The 21,256-nt window shown below is 46.4% G+C and overlaps 1 protein-coding gene across 1 annotated transcript in view; it reads right to left on the bottom strand.

Moving 5' to 3' along the window:
• bicdl1 (BICD family like cargo adaptor 1) overlaps nucleotides 1–19,879 on the bottom strand; it is a 26,142-nt gene extending 6,263 nt beyond the window's left edge. Inside the window, 8 exon segments of the mRNA XM_030359724.1 lie at nucleotides 3,345–3,563; nucleotides 3,958–4,137; nucleotides 4,324–4,376; nucleotides 4,379–4,469; nucleotides 6,947–7,063; nucleotides 17,153–17,260; nucleotides 17,262–17,369; nucleotides 18,964–19,879. Coding sequence (XP_030215584.1) covers nucleotides 3,345–3,563; nucleotides 3,958–4,137; nucleotides 4,324–4,376; nucleotides 4,379–4,469; nucleotides 6,947–7,063; nucleotides 17,153–17,260; nucleotides 17,262–17,369; nucleotides 18,964–19,368 — 1,281 coding nt within the window. The 5' untranslated portion in view covers nucleotides 19,369–19,879.
• Between the last annotated feature and the right edge of the window lie 1,377 nt (nucleotides 19,880–21,256).

Here is a 21,256-nt window from a genome sequence, read left to right as displayed (position 1 = left end):
AGTGATGGGAAATTCAGATCTTTTTTCGGACTCTTGTCTTCGGATCTCGTTCATTCAGATATATGAATATTTCCGAGTCGGTTCGTTCATTTGCGCATGTCCAAATCGAAGAATGAAGAAACGACATCCGTTCACAGATATGGTTCATACGTATTGGGTCATAAAGGATTGCGTGTGTAAATCATTTTTTCTAGCTACATCTACGTCTGCGTTACATCCCAGAGCGGGACCCCAATCCCACACAGGGGACCTAAGAACCCACCGGAGGTCACATGGGAGTAGAGTAAAAACCAGGAAGCCTTGGTCACACTTGTTGCTTCAATACGACTTTCGTAATGATGCGTCATATCGGACCAAAGGTCTGACGTCCACACTTGACATTTACCCTACCACGCAAAATGACTTCCTGGTAAAGTAAGTCTGCTGAAATGGCGCTGGGTGGATGAGAAGCCCTTACGTTGTTCTCACTGTTTAAAAATATAAAATATTCAAATGACTGCGCTGTTGAGCAGTCATTATTGTTAGAAGACCCTGTAGGCTTTAGGCTGTAGGCTGGCAGAGTTCCCCACGCATTCGACAAGTTTTACAGTAATGATCTCCCAGCAGGAACATCCCCACATCAAAACTGAAAGTCAAATGTATCAGCACTGCGGTGGTGTATTAAAATAATCACACTTCATAATAGCAGCTCACCTAGTTTGAACGCCTTTTGTTAGAAGAAACATAGAAACATATGGGATTCAGCAGATGTTGACCCTCTGAATAAGAGATGTGACGTGGAGGCCTAAGATCACCGGTATGGCCTATATGTGTAGGCAGGCTGAATCCTGGCAGGTTCAGTTCTATCTTATATTTTTCTTAGACATCGCCATCAAGAGTTAGGGAATCAAATAAGTCACACTCACAAGTAGCTGAACATTAATAGAAAATGTAGGCGTTCTAGACATACCTTGTTGTGCAAGTTCATAAAAGAAAAAAAAAGAGAATAATACAAAGTAGGAAGTCTTGTGTGTTGCTCCGCAGTGCACCCATAATCTCTACATCAGGGGTACTCAAGTAGAAATGATGAGGGGCCACAAAATTTTTTTTCAGTGACTCAAGGGGCCGGTCGGTATAGTGTGACTGAGGCCGATATATGCTCTGTTTTAGACGTAACGCGTAAGCACGTAAGATACATAACCCCCCCTTGCGCGGTAAAATATCCCCCCATACGTGCTTAAGTGCGTCGGCCAAAATTCCTGACTATGCGACTAAAACACTACGGCCCTACGCAGCTCGCAAAGACTGTGATTGGCCAGCTAACCACATCCTTTCAGGAGTCTCACATTTCCGGTTTTACAGCATAATAGAGCCATTTTTAAAAGGCCGTGACAGAAGCGAATGAAGAATTTTGAAGAAGGAGAAGAAGAAAACACAAGAACGAATTATGATAATTATAAATATAAACAAGCCAGCGATTTCCACTTCCACGCCCACAGATTCGTTCGTTGCTCCCCTACTGTTCTGGCGGAGAATCCCCTTGCAACACGCGCAATCCTTAAGGAACCTTAAAGGAACCGTAAATCAAAACTTGTCTAAAACAAGTCCCTTGTGTAAATTACGTGCTTACGTCTCTGCGTCTAAAACGACCCTAAATCGGCCTTGACTGCTGCTGAGATGGACTGTCTGCCTCGAGTTTGGGAGGGCTGGAGCGGTCTGTGGGCTGGAGTTCTATCTGTTTATCGTTGCAACCCCCAGCCTCGTATTGAGATCGCGGCGCGCGGTTTCAAAATAAGAGCGCCCAGCACGATTTTTTATTTTTTATTTATTTTTTTATAATTAAAAAAACTTTTCAAAACAGCTCGAGGGCCATTAATAGACACCCTGCGGGCCACAAAAGGCCTGCGGGCCGCTACTTGAGTATGACTGCTCTACATGATACGCCACAGCAGGTTAGCCTTGATTAACCCACTGCAAAGTTTAATGTAGAGAAAAATAGAAGGATTATTTTTAGATCTGTGCTGCTTTGCTTTCGGGTTGTGACAAGACTGATGGCAGCCCTACAGTCTTTCTCTGCTGCATGGCGAATCGGCAGTGGGATGCGTCACACGTGCACGTGCAAACGCACATGCACGTGAGTAGGCTAGATGTCGCACTATGGAATAGTATAGCCCTACCCCAGAGAAGTAAAATATCTGCCTCTCCACTGACCAGATAACGTGCAGCTCTTGGGTAAACTAAGTGTGCACTGTGAATTTATCGTAATGTATACATTTTTTGTGCATTCAACACTTAGGCCTTGAAGTGTTTTGAATCTCCCTTAGATCTCAAATGACGGAATTTATTATGGTTGTGAGATGCAAAGAGAGAGGTTTTCTCTGTCCTAACAGGCGGAAACACTTGTTTGAGAGATGGACAAACATCGTCAAAACCATTTCTGGAAGTTCTGTTTGCTAAATTAAATTGAGACCGACTAGCGATAGATTGCTGTCTAGACGAAATCTCTGGTGGTGGAATGTCGTCAAGTCATCAGCAGAGCTCGGACGTCACCTGGTGACAACAAATGAAAGGGAAGGGAGTCGTGCAGAAGTCTCCCGTGTCTCCCACCAAGTCTATAATGAGTCCCTGCCTGGACGAGTGCAGTACGGAGTTCGAATGAAGCCGTGCATGGTCTAGATAATGAAGACCCCCACAAAGGGAAAGGAGATCAGTACCATGGACAATGGCCTTTCCTCAAAAGACAGACACTGGGCTGAAATCATTGACAAGCAGCATCGTCCAGCACACCTGCAGCAGGATTGCCAGTGGGGAACACCTGCCGGCCCGAAGAGACAAAGGCAGAGAGAACCTCTCCCTCGAGGGGTGCGGGTGGCCTGAAAAGGAACCGTCGTAGAAGAGCGCAGACAGTCGGAGAGGGCGACCTGTTGTTTGTGCTGCCCAGTGTGTCTCACCCCTGTATCCTTTGCCGTCACCACCCAGCCTCCAGTCTACCCTGAAGGGCTTCTGGGAAACCTACCGGTCCGGGCATTCTTTATGTTGGACTTTCACCCTCCCCCTTGCCCTCACTATTGTGAATTACCCCCATGTTAGCCCACAACCTGTGTTGTCTGTTTTTGCAACCAAGTCGACCACGTCTCAATCAAACTGCCACCAAGTCATAATCTTAGCTTGTACGTCATCCAACGTAAATCAAGGGGGTCATGCACACGTCTAACCTGTAGCTCACTGAAACACCCTGGACCTGTGCGGTAGGGAGCTCTGGAGTCATAAACCTAGCTCCTGAATCCTCCGTAGATCGATACGTCCCCCCTGAAGCGCCCTGGCCCTGTGCGGTAGGGAGCTCTGATGAAGGGACCCTCTCCTACCGTGGACTCGTTGCCGTCCAGCAGGTTCTGGGTGAGCCGGCGGAGCTCCAGCAGGACAGCGCGGAGGCTCCCCGTGGGCACGTCCTTGGCGGAGGAGGTCTCTGACGACTCGTCCATGGAGGAGTCGGTGGAGAGGGCCGAGTCTGTGAGGTCATTTCCCCTCAGGTGGGAGCAGAGGGAGCGCACCTCGCAGTAGGCCTCCCACAGCTGGACACGCAGCTGCACGCACGCACACACACGCACGCACACACACAAACACAAACACACAAAGGGAGGAAGCTGTTGGTAAGAATGTGTGTATTTGGATGTTTGTTTATGTGTGTGTCTGTGTGTGTGTGTGTGTGTGTGTGTGTGTGTGTGTGTGTCTGTGTGTTTGTGTGTGTGTCTGTGTGTGTGTGTCTGTGTGTGTCTGTGTCTGTGTGTGTGTGTGTGTGTGTGTGTGTGTCTCGTGTGTGTGTGTGTGTGTGTGTGTCTGTGCGTGTGTCTGCGTGTGCGTGCGTGTGTCTGTGTCTGTGTGTGTGTGTGTGTGTGTGTGTGTGTGTGCGCGTATGTGTGTGCGTGTGTCTCTGTGTGTGTGTGTTCGTGGTGCAGGTGTTGTTGCTGCTGCTCCTACCTGCTCTCTCTCCTGCTCCTGCTCCTCCTGCTCCATGCTCTGCTCGATCTCACACAGCAGGCTGGAGGGGTGGTGGCTGAGGCCCTGCAGGCTGCGCTCGTCCACCAGCTCCTCCAGCCGGGCGCTCAGCAGCCTGTGGGACGACTTGACCTCTCGCAGCTCCAGCTGACTCTGACGCAGCTGCACACACACACACACACACACACACACACACACGCACACACACACACACACACACATGCACTTGGTTAGATTCCGTATAATTATACTCTGCCTGCTCCTATACTTTGAGCCTGGAACTGAAGCAGCTGTGTTTGGATACGGGCCTACGGGTGTTGAGCGGAGGGAGGGGTGCTTGGGGGGTACCTGCTGGTCCTTCTCGTGACACTGCTTCTCCAGCATCAGAGTCCTCTCCGCTGGTGGTCCATGGTGTTCTGCAGCAGCTCGTTGTCCCCCAACACGGAGTGCACGCGCCGCTCCAGCTCCATCTTCCTCTCCGACAGCAGGGTGATCTAGAAGAGGAGGAGGAGGAGGAGAAGGGGAACAACTGTTTTTTTGAGAGCAAACATAGACGTGAGGCGGGGGGCTGCAGACACGGCCAGTCGCCAGCTCTTTCTGAACGAAACTTTTTGAAATAATCTAATTTAGTTTAGACTTGTTACTTTGTGGGGGCTGTTCTTGACATCTGGTGGTGCGTGCGGGAGCCGCCCCCTTCCTACCCACTCAACGAACCTGAAGCTGCCCCCCCCCCACACACACACACACACACACACACTATTTTCAGACCCTGGCTAGTGCTCACCCTAATTCAACCGTCGTGGGACAGCATAAAGTCTGTCTGATCAAGTGACCTCACATCCTGTTTCACTTCAAGGATCCGTCGGGACAGTTAGCCGCCCACTTTGATTTCCTGAAATGACGTAATCGGGGGGCCAATCAGGGATTGTGCCTTAGTTGATGACGTCAAAATACAGCCCGCCCCTGGCAAAACTGTGAACAGTGCACAGCGATGGCGTCACATGTTTTACTATTGATTGGCTGAAGGAGTCGTTCAATGCTGGTAACCCTGCCCACTGAAATTGCTGTGGGCGTGTTGCAGAACAGAATGTGTGGTCAGATGATGAGAAGGCTAGGCTTCTTAGGATTCTGAGTCCCTGACGGCAGTGCCCGGTGGGATACGCTATGATTCACAAAGAAGTGAACAAGTAAACAACATCCGGAAAACAAAAGCAAGCCAGCTCAGTGTGTCACCTTCGAGTGCGACGGGCCTGAGCTCGTCTTGAGTCTGACAGACAACTACGACAGTTGACGACCGCACAAGACATGACTCTCATGCGGGAAGGGAGTTATTTAACACTCTAGCGTGTTGTGCAGTCTGCCCCAATAAACTGACATCGCTCGGTGTTCATTTCTGTTTTAATCCTCGTTGCTGTTGACCTACATCTGGTAGCCTACTTTGCGCATCAGCGGGAGAGGACGTTCTCCCAGCCTGCAAGGTTTATCAGCCAGCCCTTTCACAGCAAGCTCTCGACCTGGAGAGCTCCTCTTTATTAATTGCATGTTTGAGCCTGTTTCTGCTGGAGAGTAAACCAAAAGAATCACACTCTGTCGTCATCCTCATTGAGGAGCGACGCTGCTCTGACAGAAACCCCTTAGATGATGCGGCATCAATGCTAAATATAGCCCTTTTGAGTCTGTTTATAGTGCAGACGTTTGCTGCAGTGTGGGTGTTTCCTGGTCCACTTTTGGAGAAGTCACGTTGGATTTGAAAGGAGGACTCTGTGGATTTGTGAACAGGTAAGCAGGGGACTTTCACGGCGGTCCCCGGTGTGGTAGAAACATGCTCACATGCTCAGCACGACAAAACACGAGACTCATGCTCAGACTCTAAACAAGGATTAGACCAGTGAGTTAAGGCATAATCAATCGTTAGCACACCAGCACACCTTGTTTATCGGTTTATTTGGAATGATAACCAATCAATGGATGGAACATCACAGCACCATGTTGATGGTGCCATGAATACTCTGTAATCAGTTAACCATGAAAAATGTATAGGATACCTTGAGAGACATGAAAATCTATACTTTTAATTTAGCAATTTATTTAAAAAATTACTAAATTGCTAAAAACTAATGGTAAATTGCATATTATCTAGATTCTAGCGTATACTATTACCATTAGTATTAGGTAATTAAGGAAGAGGAATGAATACAGATCGTTATGGAGTGGGTAGACTACTCCACTACCCTGCCCACTATCCAATACAATGAACTTGTCCTTTTACAATCGATTTCTAATGCGTTCCTTTATCGTAAAGCCATACAGAATAGGGAATACAGTGTTCACGTTGGAAAGGTCAATCCTTGTTTACGAGTTTTATAATCGATTCATGCGTGCACTTTGATAGGTTCAGGCATGGACTCACTTCTGACCCTTGCTGCTCCCATTCAGTGGTCATAGGGGGTTGGGGGTTGGGAGGGGAGGACAGGGAGCATGGGAGAAGAGGATTTTGTTTTAGTATAGCTCCGAAGGAGTGCTGTATGAGTATATCAGAGCAGAGTACCACTACCCTGGAATAGGGAGGCTGACTTTGCAATGACAAACATTTTCTTAATTCACACATTTACAGAAGAATTCTGCACTAGTCATTAAGAGCATAGGCTGTATTAAGACCAAGGATCTGTGGATGTATAGGCATGAGAGGCATTTTAGACCAACCTACCAATCAACCAAGAGACCAGTCAAGTTACTTCACAACTTATATCACATTTCTTAAATCATAAATGATGTATTAGGCAACAGGACATGTACAGTACAGTACATCTGTCCCCTGGCTCCAGTGTCATCAGAGTGGGACACAAGAGCCATGTAGAGATGTGGACTGGGATGTAGCCCAAGTCGCCTCAGTAGCCATAGATTTACAGTATTAGCCGTGTGCACGGTGATGTAGCCTCAGTAGCTTAGCCTTACAGTAAGGTAGCCTCACCTCAACCTGCAGACTCTCCAGCCGGGTCATGTGCTGACTGCTTGACACACTCTTCTCCCTGAAGTCATCCCGTAAAGAATGGACCTGAGTGGACAGCTGCCTCTCTACCTCCGCAGCCTGTGAGGGAGGGAGAGAGAGAGAGAGAGAGAGAGAGAGAGAGAGAGAGAGAGAGAGAGAGAGAGAGAGGAGAGAGAGAGAGAGAGAGAGAGAGAGAGAGAGCGAGAGAGAGAGAGAGAGAGAGAGAAGAGTGTGAGAGAGAGAGATAGAGAGAGAGAGGAGAGAGAGAGAGAGGAGAGAGAGAGAGAGAGAGAGAGAGAGAGAGAGAGAGAGAGAGAGAGAGAGAGAGAGATAGAGTGAGAGAGAGAGAGATAGAGAGAGAGAGAGAGAGAGAGAGAGAGAGAGAGAGAGAGAGAGAGAGAGAGAGAGAGAGAGAGAAAACGTGATGTTCAACACATTTTCCGAAAATGTGCATCTGTTATGAAGTGAATAAGCCTCCCTATTTATCAAGTGGGCTCTTTTCCCAGTTAAGGATGAGGAATGCAGGGGAGATGCTAATAACGTTGACACTAGGCACCCACCACTCGTCGTTGCTTTCCAATCTGACTCATTTAATACTGATAAAGAACAAAAAGGGATTTTTTTAGACCGATACACATAGCCAGAGCAATGTTTTCTCTGGCCATCTCCCTCACTGTGCTTGCTAGGAGTGAGATTTTACACACTGTTTGTGTCCAGTGAGTCACCCTCACATCACCACCATCACCACCTTGCCCCCCCCCCCCCCCCCCCCCCCCGGGCACCATACTGTGCCCTGACCAGGCGCCGTTGATTCAGTGTTCCTGTGAGGTGCAGCAGTGCACCGATTGACTTCCAGGATATATTTCTCCCCTTAAGCCAAAATATTTGTACTTTCTATAAGTGACATCCAGGGCGCCAGCCCCCTCTGAGCCCTTCTATTGGCAGGGGAGGATCAGGCCACTGCTCCACTGCTGGGCTGGTTACGTGTGGGGCACGCCCACGCAGAGAGATACTGGTGGCAGGACATCATTAGCATAGAGCGACACAGAGAGCTGGCACTCATGTTAATATCATTAGTGCCATGGCAACAGTGGGCGCATGCAAAGCAGTGACAGTAACAGTTAGAAAGCAGATGGTGAATTACAAGCATTCACACCCAGGTAGAGTTCATTTTTTTTTATTTTAATGTTAGACCAGTGTATTGCTTTGTGGAAACGGAGAGGTTTACAAGCCACATTACTGTTACATCTGTCTCTACATCGCACGTCCTATAATGGGATGCTCTTGATTTGAACGTGCTATCTTTCAGATGGTGAAAGAAAAAACCTTTGTTATTGCAGAGTGATTGAAATACATGACACATTTATCTCCATCGTTTAATCAATAGTGTATTCTGTCAATGTGATGGATGTAGTTGCCAGTAGCTGCCCGTAGAGGGCGCTGTGAAGCTAATAAGGTCTGTTGGTTTGGACTCCTCCTAGCTGAAGCGCCCTATCACTGGTCTCTCTGATGATGTAAGGTAGCATCTACCCATGAATGGCACATTTTGGTCAGGGTGCCAGGCCTTAGGTGACTCAGGTCTCTCTCTCTCCCTCTCCCCACTCAACCCCCCTCCTGTGTGTGTGTGTGTGTGTGTGTGTGTGTGTGTGTGTGTGTGTGTGTGTGTGTGTGTGTGTGTGTGTGTGTGGTGTGTGTGTGTGTGTGTGTGTGTGTGTGTGTCTTACAAAATGACCTGTTGCAATCGCAACAACACTGTTACTTACCCAAGCACCCACTGAATGCTTCCATTGTTAATGCCATGAAAGTCAGTCTCCTCGTCACTTAAGTGGCTTTTAGCCTTTAAACAATTAGATTAGAACATCACATTTAAACCATATAGAGAAGTGCTATTTACTTTTTACTGGGTAAGAATGACATTGTCTTGCCTCTAGGATTTCTGAAATGCCAACCCTGTCAATCCGGAAAAATAAAGCTGATTATACAATAGGGGTGTATACAGTCTCTGAGTGGTGACTTGGCCTAACTCAGGCTAGCTTAGCCTAACTCAGGCTAGTTTATGTCAACACTCGAGAGAGGAAAAGAGTGAAGATAGAGAGAAAACAGACTCTAACTTCTCATCCATGTCGCTCCCTTCTCCAAGCTATCGAGCTAACACTTTCTGAAGAATCATGAAGTCATAAAGTCAATCAATACGATTGGCTGGGCTGCTGGCACGCCTCAGCTCAGCTCTGCGAATCTGTTTTGTGTCGGGGATGGGCTCGATTGGGGAGGAGGAGAGGGACGCGAATGATTCCCATGGTACCAAACGACAAGTGGGTTGTCATAGCAACCGGACGGGAGCCGTGGGTTTGGTGTAGCGGGGACCTGTGATCGCCATGTTTTGAGTGTTATCCTGAGTCACTTTCCTCGAGCGTTGTTCTAGACTCAGGAAGAACGGACATCGAGATGACTTCATTACCAAAACACGGTCTCCCCATCTCCACAACCCACAATGCACTGCTCCACTGATGCTTTCTGGACTGGCCACTGTTGGCTATGCAGGGAAAGGTGCACGGTTCCCTGTATAAAACACGTGTGCACATCAAAACACAGGACACTATGGGGTTTAAAAGGTTGGCCAGACCGGGGCTTTAATACAACACCCCTAATGTCCGTCCTGAGATTGAGAATTGATCCCACAAACACTTGAGTCAGCAGTTCATTCTCTGAGCAAGCATGTAATGTAATTAAAACAATGTGTTGCCAATCAGCTCCTTCTGATCAGATTGGAGCACAGAGGATTGGCCGTCCTAACAACCTGACCAGACCAGGTCCAAGACCCAGACCAAAACCAAGACCAAGACAAGACAAGACACACACACACACACACACAAATATACAAATAAATGAAAGACTGTGCCTAATATATGGGTAAGAGGAGGGTGTAGTCTTGGGGCCGGAGCTGTGATCGTGACCGAGTTTGCTGGTCCTCACCGTTGCGCTGGCAAGTGGAACAGGGGGAAGGGCCTCCAGCCCTCCTTTTAGCTGGTGGGTTATGAGTGGTGGCTCCTGATTGAATGCATATGGCTAGGCTATTACCCAGGATTAAGGCCTAATCTCCTTAGGCCTTCATTTTAGCCACCTTTGCATCACTTCCTGTGGATCACCCCTGTTGATAACCCCTGCCTCAACGAGGTCTTAGAAGAGAGGGGGATTTAAAGATAAACCCAAACGGCAGGCAGTACTTCAAATCATTCTAATTGTTTATCCTAAAAGCGTTGCCTTTTTCATTAGCGACGTCCGTTGAGTCAGTTTTTCTACGTATCTTTTCCTTCAGATGTGCCTGTTGTACACTCCTGTAAACCTCTCAGGATCTGATATTGTACTGCTATTAGTATTTCTATACATAGTCCCCCACAGCTTACATTCACAACAGGTATAAGGGCTGTAACACACCTTGTTTCTACTTTATACACACATACAAACGAACACACTCGCACAAGCCTGCACACACCCAAACACATGTGGGCGCACATACACACACACACACACATGGCACAAATCCCTGTGTTAATTTAACGGAAATAGCCATAGAGGGTGGGCGAGAGAGATAGAGAGATAGAGAGAGAGTGACAGAAGTGAAAAAGGGATAACACTGTTGCTGACCTCGTTAACTTTATTACCAAGCAGGTCTCTCTGCCCGCCCTGACGCGATTAATCACACGATTTGATTCAGACCAACAATCGCAATAAGGGGCCCCATGCATTTCACTGAGTCATAAATGCTGCAGGATATCTCTCCCGCATTGGGAAGGTCCCTTTATGGGGAGAAATAGGGCCCATGGATGTTTAGGAGCCAAGTGTCCACCAGCCCAGCTCTATCACTCATCTAACAAGTCTTTATTACACTGAGGATCTCGTTTCTTGTGCCGGGGTCTACAGTCAGAACAACATAGGTTCGGAGGCATGGTAAGATGTTTTGATGTGTTGGTTGGGGGAGGAGGGTGGCTGCGTTGGATTTGATCAGAGTGTGAGCAGGTCTGCAGGGTGGTGGGTGGCTGCCTTTATGCTGGCTTAACAACAAGGTATATGGTAGGAGGTGTTGAGCTGAAATACACACTAGAGACAGCTGCCAGACTCTACAGCAGTATGCTTGTGAACCACAGCTTTCCTCCTCAACCAGGCAGCCGCCCATGCAGACAGACAGCAGACAGACAGAAGACAGGTAGACAGATGGCAGGGCAGATCTGAACTCTGAGCTGAACTGAGGTAGGAACACAACGGTACCCTCGCCAGTGAGACGGCCAGCTATGGAATCCTGCAGGTATCCAACGAAAAGGAAGACTTCTAGGAAGATCTTCTAAGGGGGAGAAGGGCAGTATGCTGCTTGTGTTTACAACGCCGACCAGCCTTTGGTTCAGGTGTTACAAGGAGCTGTGCTACAGGTGTCATTGCATATCCCCGCACAGAACATGCAGAGCAGCTGTCGTAATATTTAAAGTCACAATGTGTACTTTTAAGCCCCTCCCTGTTAGTAGGCAGGAACCTTTCTAGCACATCTCGGCAGGCTGGTTGTCCTGAATGGGTGGGATTATAGGAGTGTAAGATACCAGTATGGCACTGGTAGAATACTGGGCTGGTCAGCATTCTTCCTTTGTAGAATATATCAGTAATGGGATGTGATTTAATTGATAACATTATTTATATAATTATGGCTCATCGTTGACTACAGATATTTCCAGGTTAATCTTAGCTTGGAGCTTCTTGAAGTGTTACACGTTGCATAGAGCAGCAGTGTCACTCTCTGGCCACAGTGCTCCGAGAGAACCCTGTGCCAAAGGGCAGTGACCAGGCAGCGGGCCTGAATGTTGGGCCCTGGCTTCACAGACCGCTGTACCACAGAAGCTGTTCCTCCTTAATGTAGACTGAGTGATTGGCGGACGGCACTGTAATTAGAAGAAGCCAGAGTGCTGCTCCACCCACCCACTTCTGGTGGAGAGCTTAATCAATAAAACGGTTGAGCTGATGGAACCGGGTCAACCCAGATCTGAATCCTGTCCCTTTAAGTATATTTTCTACTAGTTTTAGTGCCCATGTGGGGTCTTAAGGTCAAAGAGCGATGAGGATGACGGTGAACTTTGACCTAGGGGCTAAACCAAATTAGCAAAGGGGAAAATTACTCTTTGAACAAGAACATACTAAGAACCTGGGTGCATTGAAAACCATACGATCTGAAAACAATCCCTCATTTAGTATTCACTCTAATGTGTTGCGTAAGAGTTGACTCGATATTTTCTGCTCTACTGCCTAAAAGGCAAACTACTGGGCAGAGTGGTACAGATCACATTTTTCCAAAAACTCTTTACTGACGGGGCAATGCCACATTAGATGTATCAATGTTCCTGCCTCTCCGCAACCATGCCAACACAAATGGAAGAGGGACTTGTCCATTTCTTTTATCTGCTTGGTGTTATATATGCCCTGTGCAAGATCAGTATTTGAAGAATTTGATATCTTACACATTTGGATAAGGCTGTTGTGTATTTTCGTAATGCACGGTGTATCCCAATGTGCATTACTCAGGTGTATGCTCAAGTCCTGCTCCCATTTGTGTTGAGAGGATAGGCTGACAAAGGATGCAGTGGTCAACAACTCGTATAATTCTTGACACTGTTCTCCTCCCTTATGCAATCTCCCTCAGTTTTTCTCCAGATCTAAATCCTGTACTATGGGTTCTTTAAAATAAATAACCCCAAAATTGATTTTAATTGTAAACATGCAAAAAAGTCTACATCTTTTAAATCATATTGTCATATAAGACATTAAAGGGTACCATATAGCCATCTATCATTATCTGACCCACTTAGTTTATACCTCTATGTCGCCATGATTTGTTTGTTATGTTTTCCCATCCGCTTTTTAATACGGGGTTACTGCATATAGGGCATCATGGTAAATTTGCTCCATTGAAAGGGAGACGTTTCTGTATAATTTTTACTACCTCACACACAGCAACATTTTATAAGAGGATTGACTATTTTCAAATTGGTTTTAGGGTAATACCGTAAAGCGTTTTAGGGAGAAAGATGTGTCTTGATGTGTCTTCCTCAACCATTTCCAAACTCCTTAACTCGCTCTGGCCTGTATAGGCCCACAACAAAGGAAACCTAGCATCATAAGCAGATAATAATAATAATAAACATCTGGGACTCCCAATCAGCCTCTTTCCCCTCGATCTGGATAATCTTTTGTAGCTGATTCTTGGTTTTTTATTACTAATATATTTTATTAATTTCTTTGAACCACTAAAGATGGAATTTAAGAGGTATTGCTGATATAGGAAATAATAATCTTGGTAAAATATTCATTTTCAGCACTTCTGCTCTCTGCCCCATAATGAAACTGTCCATCTCTTAATTTCCTCCCTAATGTTTTACGGAGGAAAGGGCCATTTAAATCAAAAATGTCCTCTATGGGAGTCTTAATGTGGATTCCTAGATATCTCATACCTTGTGGCTTCCATTGAATGGGGGGCTGAACCAAGGTGCGAAGAGTAGGTCATAGGATTTAATGGGATGGCCTTCACTCTTAATATAAATTCGCCTTATACCGTTAAAGCTTCAACAAAAACCTCAATAAATTTCATCACCTGCGGGATTCACTGATTTGGTTAGGATAAAGTTAATGTTATCATGACCCCCAATCTGGATACCAGTGATTTTCCTCTCTGCTCAGATAGCACATACTAGAGGTTCTAAGGCCAAAATAAAGAGTGTTAGCGAGGCGAGACAACCCTGCCTGGTAGATCTTTGGAGTTGGAAAGGTTCGGATATGGTTCCTTTAGTTTTAATTGAAGCACTAGGGTTATTATAGAGGGCCTTCACCCAGCCAATAATAACTGGTCCAAACCAAATTTTGACATAATGTAAAACAAATAATGCCACTCTACCCTGTCAAAGGCTTTCTCAGCGTCCAGCGATATGGCTACGGCTGGATGCTGTAGAGTGCTGGCTGTCGCCATTACCTGGAAGAGTCTTCTCAAATTGTTAGAGGCAAGTCAACCTTTTAATAAATCCTACTTGATCAAGATGGATCAATGAGGAAATGGCGGTCTCCATATTTATATTTATATTTATACTTATTGGGGCGGAAATTAGTCAATTGAGAATGATCCTCACTGGGCTCAGGTAAGAGCGAGGTAGTTGCTTGGCACATAGTCTTTGGCATTGAGTGGTTAGTTAATATATTGTTGAATAGTAAAGTAAGAAGTGGAGATAAGTTATGTTGGAGGCATTTATAAGCGCTATGGTAAAGCCGTCATTGCTTGGTGCTTTTCCCAGATAGGAAAGCTTTCAAAGCTGAGAATATTTCCATTTCTGTAACAGGTGCCTCTAAACTTTCTCCCTCCTCTTCTTTTAAAGTTGGAAGAGAGATGTTGTGAAAGAAAGATTCCAAGGCTAGCATTTTGTCTGCTTTGTCACCACTTTCAAAGTAGTTACGATGAACTCTAAACATTGCAAATAATGTCTCCTCATGCATGATTGATTGTAATTCTGCCTTACAGATCATCATTTAATTTGTTTATCTTATATTCTTAGGATCCCGCATATGCTATGATTCTAAAGTCTTAGTCTCTAAAATTAAACTATTTTTTCTTCATCACCAGTCTTTTTCTTTCTGGCTGTGGCGTAGCTAATAATCCATCCTCTGCAGGTAGCCTTAAATGCTTCCCATACAATTTGTATGAGGGCACTGAAGTAAGATAGATCAGAATAAACTCTTTTGTTTTCTCTTTTAACATGGACACAAACTCTTCATCCTTGAGTAAAGAGTTGCTAAATATCCACTGTTAATTTGTATGGTTGTTTTTGGAAAGAGAGAGGACTGACAAAGGCGTGTGGTCTGAAATAATAATATTGTGTATTTTGTTATCAATCACATTCTCCTCTATATTCTGAGATAAAGGTAAGTAATCAATCCTTGAGTTTGAGTTATGAGCATGAGAATAGAATGTATAGTCCTGCACACTAAGGGTTCAGTACATGCCATATGTCAGACATTGCCAAAGATTATTTTAATTCTTTAAATGTTACCGAGAGAGACCTATCAGATGGGAGTGGGCGGCTAGATCTATCTACTGCAGGATCGCTAACCAGGTTAAAGTCTCCACCCATAAAAATCGGATCAGCAGAAAATTGAGATAGAATTAGTCTAGAGAGAAATTTAGCCTGCCCTATATTAGGAGCATAAACATTCATCAAAGTGCACTTTATGTTTTGTAAGAAACCCGATATAATAATATATCTGCCATCTTTGTCCACTATTTCTTGGGTTAACTTAAAAGATAAGCTTTTAGATATTAAAGTATTGACACCTCTAGAGGGCCCTGTACCAGGAGCTGAAAAAACCTGACCGACCCATCTCTGCATTCTTCAAATGTGTCTCCTGTAACATTGGCACATCCCTTTCACGGGATTTCAAATGTGATATTATTTTAGATCTCTTTGTTTTATTGGAACAAAGAGATTCCAACTCTTTTACATTCCAACTCAGTAGTTTAATAGTGGTCATAGGAAAGACAGAAAGACAATGGTATTAACAGAATGGCGGTTGAAAGGTATTCAAATGTAAGCCTACATTTTGCTGATGTAATCATACCTCGTCTCACAGCGGACGTTGATGAAAAATAGTAGGAAGCCTGCTCCTCAGGTCGTTGGCTGCGTCTGTGGGGTTATTGTAGATGTGCTTATTCCCTTCGATGGTGACAGTCAGCCTTGCAGGATAAAACAGGCCATATCGTAGGTCCGGGCCCTGCACTTTCTTCTTGATGTCAGCAAAATTGGCTCGCTGCTTCTTGATGTCCACAGGTAGATCCTGAAATGCGTGGAGGCACCTTCCTCTCCAGCTCAGCTCCTTCCTCTTTCCCGCAGCTTTCAGAATAGCCTGTCTGTCATTCCCCCTAAGCACCCGCATTAGGTAAGGGCGAGGAGGTTCGGATGGTCCCGGGCGGGGACGGAGACTCAGATGTTGTCTTTCAACTTCTGGGACCCTGTCATCAACTTTTAAGTCCAAAATATATCTCAGAATGCCCTCGACCATCCTGTCTGGATCGCCAGCTTCCGCTCCCTCCTTGAGGCCAACCAACACTATGTTGTTTCTTTCACTGCTTAAGGTGGCCCGTGTTTCTTTTTTCAGTCCGTTGATCGTTTTGTTCAGTTCATCAAAACTCTGTTTAAACGATTCTTTAATGCCAGTGACCTCCGTGATCAGGTGGACAACCCAGTCTGGTGTGTCTTTGTCTGCCATGATTTGTTTGGTAGTTGCCAACTGGTATCACGCTGCTTTACAGAATGCCTAGTCTCTTTGCGATTTCCAACACCTGACATTAACGTGTCCTCATCTTTGGCACCTTTTCCGTTAATTTGTGTTAATTAAATTGTGTTTACAAATATTTAGAGCAAAAATAAAGTTGTTAAGGTCTATCACTTGCAGAAGAAGTTACCGTGCTATGCCTCGTAGTCACGTGACCTGTACGCCGCTTTACTTAAACTTTGAGTCTGTTTGTGTTTGTCTTTCTTTTGTCGCCCCTTTAAAGCCCAGTCTGTTACTTTTCAGCTCTCTGCACTGAATTACTTGTCCTTCCTCTCTCTCTTTATCGCAGTTTGTGGCTCATCCTCTCCTTCATAGATGATTTCCTTCCATTTTGTCCACCTGTGTTAATACCCACGCTGCAACACAAACGGTCAGACGAGGATGCAGAGCTTAACATACCATAAGTTCAAAATTTAAAAATGATTCAGCATGGGATACCAGGTTTCCACTTCTACTCTGACGAGCTGGGACCATCCCAGCTCCAGGGAGCATTGAGGGGGCGATGTGGGACATGGTGGTGATGTGTGCTGGGATGTAGGGGGAGGGGTGGTTCCTCCCTTGGCTGAGCATCATGTGATCCAGATCAACCCGAGCAGAACTGAGTGACCCAGACACACACACACACACACACACACACACACATACACACACACACTCACACTGACACACATAAAAACATTACACACACACACACATGCACACACACACACACACACACACACACACACACACACACACACACACACACACACACACACACACACACACACACACACACACCCATAACAACACCCTCACCCACACACATATCTGAAACCACCCCCCCCCTGCCCTCACCCTGCTAAGTTGCTCCAGGAGCCGGTGGTTGTGCTCCGAGAGCTGGCCGACGGTACTGCTCCTCTCCCGCTCCGCCTCCCTCAGATGCAGCCGCTGGCGCTCCAGCTCCCACCTCCAGCTGCTGGACGTCCGTCTCCAGCTCGGCCACGCGGCACTCCCACTCACCCTCACGCCGCTCCAGACGCCGACGCAGCTCGTGCTTCTCCTGCTCTAGGTGCTTGAGAGGGAGAGAGGCAGGGAGAGAGAGAGAGAGAGAGAGAGAGAGAGAGAGAGAGGAGATGAGAGAGAGAGAGGAGAGGAGAGAGAGAGAGAGAGGAGAAGAGAGGAGAGAGAGATGAGAAGAGAGAGAGAGAGAGAGAGAGAGAGGAGAGAGAGAGAGAGAGAGAGAGAGAGAGAGAGAGAAGAGAGAGAGAGAGAGAGAGAGAGAGAGAGAGAGAGAGAGAGAGAGAGAGAGAGAGGGAGGGAGGGAGGGAGGGAGGGAGGGAGGGAGGGAGGGAGGGAGGGAGAGAGAGAAGGAGGAGAGAGAGAGAGAGAGGAGAGAGGAGAGAGAGAGAGAGAGAGAGAGAGAGAGAGAGGGAGGAGGAGGGAGGGAGGGAGGAGGAGGGAGGGAGGAGGGAGGGAGGGAGGGAGGAGGAGGGAGAGGAGAGAGAGAGAGAGGAGAGAGGGAGAGAGGGAGAGAGGGAGATAGAGAGAGAGAGAGAGAGAGAGAGAGAGAGAGAGAGAGAGAGAGAGAGAGAGGAGAGAGAGAGAGAGGAGGAGAGAGAGAGAGAGAGAGAGAAAGAGAGAGAGAGGAGATAGAGAGAGAGAGAGAGAGAGAGAGAGAGAGAGAGAGAGAGAGAGAGAGAGAGAGAGAGAGAGATTGGTTGGATTTAATTACAGGCCTTTGAGACTATAATTGTGATAAATACATTTCACATTATCCAACATTTACTAAAATTGTCCCTTGAAAAAAACATTATCTCCAATATGGTCCTCATGATGTGCCTAGTGCATGCCTTGTGTTACATATACATTTGTTGGAGGAACAAATGAGTTAGCATCTGGCTCAATAGTTTTGTTTTTATACCACACGGTGTTAGAGACTGTATGCTCTTGGAATAATGTATACTGTGTAGAAGCATTGAATGTGGATCCAACTCCAAAACATAAAGACGTTGTCTTTAGACTCTGGACATGAAAAGATGGACAACATGTCCAAAAGGTATTGCACCAGCGATATCCAGATGTTTGGGCAGCCCTGATTATTAAGGCTAGGCTTAGCAGATGGAGAGCATTGTTTGTCTGCTTTGAAAACAACAACAACAGCCGTGCGCTGCAGCAACAGAAACCCCCCCAAAATGCAATGCAAGAAGCTTAATTGGGAGTGGATGTGGACAGCTGAACAGATGTACAGTAGATACAACCAGGAGAGACTCAACCTGGGTCCTCCACCACCACCCCAAGACACGTGCTGGATGTGCTGAGGAAGGTACCAACGCAAACAGGAAGAAAAAGCGTTGCTGTGTAACAGAGAATACTCTATTTAAGTGATTACTCGTTAGCGGGTGACAATGACTCATACTCACTGATTGTCGGATGAAAATGTAGTTAGATTAACACTTTAATACATGACTAGTCCCTTGCTGTGCAGATAGTTTGTGAGTCGGTACAGGCCTATTTACTTAGGCCTACAGGGCTAATATGTTGCCACTCGGGGAATTCTGATGATCTGTATTTTTAACTCAAGGCCCACACAGGCCAGCTAATTATGAATAATAGACCTAGGACAGAACTACGCTTCGCTATTAACATCGCTTTAGGATTTTATTTACCTCTAGTTTTTCGTTAAGATCTTTGTTCATCTTCTCATATTGCTTCGTTAGGTCTTGGTTCCTCTCCAACAGTGCTTTGCCGAGTTTTGCAGCTAGAACCAAGTCTTTCTCCTTTTGCCGGAGGAGCGACAACAAGTCCGTATCGTGGCCCACCGTGGGCGCTCCTGGGTCAGGTAACTCCTCCTCGTCGTCCCGCTCCCCGGTGAGCATGGCTAGTTCCTCCTCCAACGCCATTCCGAGGCCTCCAGAGCGGTTCTGTAGCAGCGAGTGACCCTGAAATCCTACGGTTCCCTGTGCGGTCGTGTTGGCCTGATCAACCGCCGGCTGCTCCATGCAGTCGCTGTCCAGCTCCACCGGTGCTGAACCCCCGCCTGTCGCGTGCAGGTTCTTACGGGCAGCTGACATTCGCCGCCCGGCGGAGAAAAAGAGCAGACGGATGAGCCGGGCTGATTTATTTCGGCTGATCCCACTTGAGTGTTGTTTTTCCGGGAAGCTCAGTCATATCGATCGTCGGGTCGTCCATGGATGCGGCCAAGCCGCTTCTCCAAATCGGATGCGCTTTAAAAGACTGATCACACCTGTCTTTGAAAGACTGCCTGATCACACCTGTCGTTCACGTCCCCGTCCCCCCTTCCCCCGACGTCCTCGCGCTTCTCCTCTCTCTGGTGAAGCCGCCGGACCCGGTTGTGATAGCTGAAAAAACCCCTCCTCTTTAGCAGCTTATTGACGACGCGGGGTAATTAGCGGCGATGCTAACTCTCTTATTAGCGCATCAACCTCCTTGACGAGCTCTCAGTGACGGCCGGTCGGTCGGAGTCCAGCCCGTGGCAGGGTCCCAGTCCCCCATAATGACTGGCCTGGTACACTGGCGGCGCGAGCCATCCAGAGGGTCGACTACTCAGCGGAGCGCGAGCCCGCTAGCTGCAAAACGCGCGTTCGAACGCACTGCTACGTCACGCGCTATCGGTTACACACGTCCTCCCATTGGCTGAGGAGGATAGCGCCATATTTTGGTGCTTAACCACCAGACGAATGGCACGCGATGAGATATGATGAGACTTGATTGGCCCGTCGTTCCAGAGGCTGCGCATCATCCAGTGCGGTAGCGCTGATGTCAGAGTGTAGTGTATTATATTGTATATCATAACACATGTGTTTGTTATTGTTGTAGAGAGTAGGCCGGCTCTAAGCCAAGCTATAGCTCGCGCCTCGGGTTAATGATGATGAAGTGTGACTTGGGGCCCTATTGTCAGCTGGAGTGAAACCAGGAGGAATCTCCATCGAATTTAAGGGAGACATTATCACTTTTTGACATCATCATAAATATATTTTATTTTCAGTTTTTCCGCTTTAAATCAAAGATACTTGGAAACAAAACGACCAAAAAAAGACACAGAAATAGGAAGAAGAAGAAGAGCTGTTTGTTTGGCAAACTATTAGTAAGAGTGAGATAAACGATCAGGTGTCACAAGAATACAGGTAAAGGGGGAATAGTACCGGGTTGCATCACTACAAAATATGTCTATTATGTCTATTTATTTTTGAGATGGTCAACGAATGGGCCCCATGTGTTCCAACATCTGTTCTGCGATTTAGATAGGAGCGTCTGTATGACTATAGGATCATTTCTGTGAGCCATTTCGGAAAGCAGGGGGTGTAGGAGATTTCATATATCTGATATAATCATTTCTGACCGTTGAACATCCTTATTAATCACATACAATTTGAGTTTAGAATTCCAATATCGATTGAAATGTGCTTGCTGTAGTCATAAACATATATATAAAAAAAACTTTTGGTCGATGTAACAGATGTGACGTGACGTCATATCAGTCCTAAAGATATAGGTCTATATATGAATGATATAAAATGAATCATTTGAAAAATATATGTATATTTTATATAATTTGAGTTTGAATCCTAATAAAAACATATGGGCCTATTCTATAGGCTGCGTGGCCTATTGGGCTGCACCGTCAGTGCAGGTGCTGTGATGCGCGTCTCTGGTTGGCGGTTCCATTCCCACCGTGGGATTTAAATTGGGGGAGGGTAATGATGAGCAATTGTCAACAGAGGCTCTCGAGTTTATGAAATGGGCTATGGACACAAAAGAAATGGGTCACAGCCCTCCCCCCTGCGCTTTGATATCCAAAGGCTAGGGCCGCTCAGACGCTAATGGGTGATTGCATTACAGCCTTTCAAATATGCCTACCTATTTTGACAAACCAGCGAAAATAACGGATTAAGCAGATCGCGATAGACACCATCATCATTTAATAGTCTAATACCACAA

The sequence above is a fragment of the Gadus morhua genome, chromosome 6 (genome assembly GCF_902167405.1).
Source record: "Gadus morhua chromosome 6, gadMor3.0, whole genome shotgun sequence".
NCBI classification, from domain to species: Eukaryota; Metazoa; Chordata; class Actinopteri; order Gadiformes; family Gadidae; genus Gadus; species Gadus morhua.
The sequence above is the reverse complement of the archived record's forward strand: the minus strand, read 5'-3'. Positions and strand labels throughout refer to the sequence as shown.